This window comes from Rhagoletis zephyria, unplaced genomic scaffold (genome assembly GCF_001687245.7).
Source record: "Rhagoletis zephyria isolate East Lansing unplaced genomic scaffold, Rhagoletis_zephyria_1.1 Rzeph_scaffold_50588, whole genome shotgun sequence".
Taxonomy (NCBI): domain Eukaryota; kingdom Metazoa; phylum Arthropoda; class Insecta; order Diptera; family Tephritidae; genus Rhagoletis; species Rhagoletis zephyria.
In genome coordinates this window covers 1-2,052 of record NW_016207642.1, presented here as the reverse complement: position 1 = coordinate 2,052, position 2,052 = coordinate 1, and the positions used below count along the sequence as shown (strand labels likewise).

The 2,052-nt window shown below is 37.0% G+C and overlaps 1 protein-coding gene across 1 annotated transcript; it reads left to right on the top strand.

Moving 5' to 3' along the window:
* The first annotated feature begins 23 nt into the window (after positions 1 to 23).
* Positions 24 to 2,052, top strand: LOC108355824 (alpha-tocopherol transfer protein-like). The gene is made up of 5 exons (XM_017606958.1): positions 24 to 34; positions 927 to 1,008; positions 1,101 to 1,391; positions 1,467 to 1,603; positions 1,852 to 2,052. The coding sequence occupies exons 3-5, from the start codon at positions 1,134 to 1,136 to the stop codon at positions 1,979 to 1,981; spliced, it is 525 nt and encodes a 174-aa protein (XP_017462447.1). The 5' UTR covers positions 24 to 34; positions 927 to 1,008; positions 1,101 to 1,133; the 3' UTR covers positions 1,982 to 2,052.

The following is a 2,052-nucleotide window of genomic DNA, read 5'->3' as shown; positions in this document are numbered from 1 at the left end:
CCGATCAAGAGTCACAGCAGCTGTTGCAAGTAGCGTGAGTAGCGTAATAGCGGTGAACGGTAGAGGTGCAAAACTATCGATAGTCAGAATCTATCAATAGCATTCGATATTATTGTCAAAACTATCGATATATCGTCGATTAGAAGCGTATTTATATTGTTTTCGCTCAATTTTAGTATGATGATTTGCTTAAAAATATATTCGGAAAGACGTTTGGACACCCTTGTAAACTACTGGACACATTTTTTTAATTGTTTATTTGTTAAGTTAGAAGTAAAGTTATTGAAAATTTGAAATTAATTGAAATTGAAAAAATGGGCGTCCTAAAATTTTATATTCGTGGTTTTAGATATCCTAAGTCATATATAAGGCATTCAGGATGTAGATTGAAAATTTCGAACACGAAGTCATTTCTTTTTATCTGAAAAGTAATGGTTTTTATTTACCTTCTATTAAATAGTAAATAGTGGTGAGTAGATAATATTAAAGTTTTCCTATAAGTTAAGTTGTATCAGTTTTTTTACTGGAGTAAGCGATATAAAGATGCAAGGTTTTCCGTACTTTTCGAAATTTTTCATTACTCTCTTAAAAAAGTAGCAACCAAATTTTTAGTTCAACTTGGATGTTTATGAGAAACGAAAATAAAAGAATAAATAAACATGTCTGTCGGACGATCGATAGGACCAAACAACAATCGATGGTAGCGAAAAATAAAAAAAACATCGATACTATCGATAGTTCCATCGATAGTTTTGCACCTTCAGTGGTCGGTCGACGATGTTAAGGTGGCCAAACCAGTTGTTGCGAAAAATCTTTGTGCAACGGATTTATTTTTTAATAAACTTGGATATGAGTTTTGACAATTTTATGCATAACGGCTTAAATATTACGACTTTTATTTTTCTTATAAAAACTACGATTTTCAGCGATTTAGTGCCGTTGCCTGGGTTGACACCGGACAAAAATAAGCTGCTCTTCTACCGCCTAACCGACTATGAGGCCGATAAGGTGTGATACTTGTTGTTTTTATCGTTGCAATTACTATGAAATATATGAATAGCAAATATTCCAAAAAATCGTATTAAATATTTGAATTTTAGTTCAATTTTACGGCCAGTATCAAAGTGTTCTTCATGATGGCGGATCTGCGCTTTGTCGTACCCGATGAGGCGGGCATGTGCGACGGTGAGGTACCCATTTTCGACATGGCTGGCTACAGCTTACGGCATGTGGCGCGCACGGTCTTCAGTTCGCTTCGCGTTTATATGAAGTTCGTGCAAGAGGCACATCCGGTGCGCTTGAAGGCCATACACGTGCTCAACTGCCCCTCCTATCTGGATAAGGTGCTGACTGTGGTGAAGCCGTTCATTAAAAGTGAGGTTTTTAAATTGGTAAGTGGCCGGGGAGAGGTTGTAGCGCGCTTGCTAAATAATGTTTGAATTAAAAAATGCCTTTTCCCCGCAAAGATCAATTTCCATCTACCCAATGCCGATACACCGTACAATTACTTCCCGCGTGAAATGCTACCGGAGGAATATGGCGGAGCAGCGGGAAAAATGGCTGACTTGAAAGAAAAATGGGTTAAATTGCTGATAGAGAAAAGGTAATTGTCAAGGGAAAATGTATGGCCACATCATGTATTTCGAAGCTCAGTCACATATTCGAGTGTAGTGAAAACTGCTTGCAATTGCCATAGCTTCAGGTACCCCATATGGTATGAAATTAATTCGACACATTACGAAGCTTCGGTTTGCCAGCCTCCTCACAATCTTTGATACAAAGACCACTTGAGTTCGAAATGTATGATTGGGCACTAAATTTCAGTTGTTAGAATGAAGAAACACTTTTCAGAGATTACTTGATGAACCCCGATGCGTGGAAGATCGACAAAAGCAAGAAACTAAAAGCTGCAACAATAACAGAAACCAACCGAGAGCCGGATAAAATTTGCCAGAGTTTGAAAACATTGGAAATCGATTAAAGAAATAGTTATCAATGTAAATACGTCTATCGATATGTAAACATATGCGCATGTAAAGAATAAAAAAAAAA

Bases quoted from the DNA above. Each gene is read 5' to 3' on its own strand.
- LOC108355824 (XM_017606958.1), top strand. From the start codon at position 1,134: ATGATGGCGGATCTGCGCTTTGTCGTACCCGATGAGGCGGGCATGTGC. The intron at 1,392-1,466 runs GTAAGTGGCCGG...TTCCCCGCAAAG, and splicing joins AAAGTGAGGTTTTTAAATTG to ATCAATTTCCATCTACCCAA. The intron at 1,604-1,851 runs GTAATTGTCAAG...AACACTTTTCAG, and splicing joins AAATTGCTGATAGAGAAAAG to AGATTACTTGATGAACCCCG.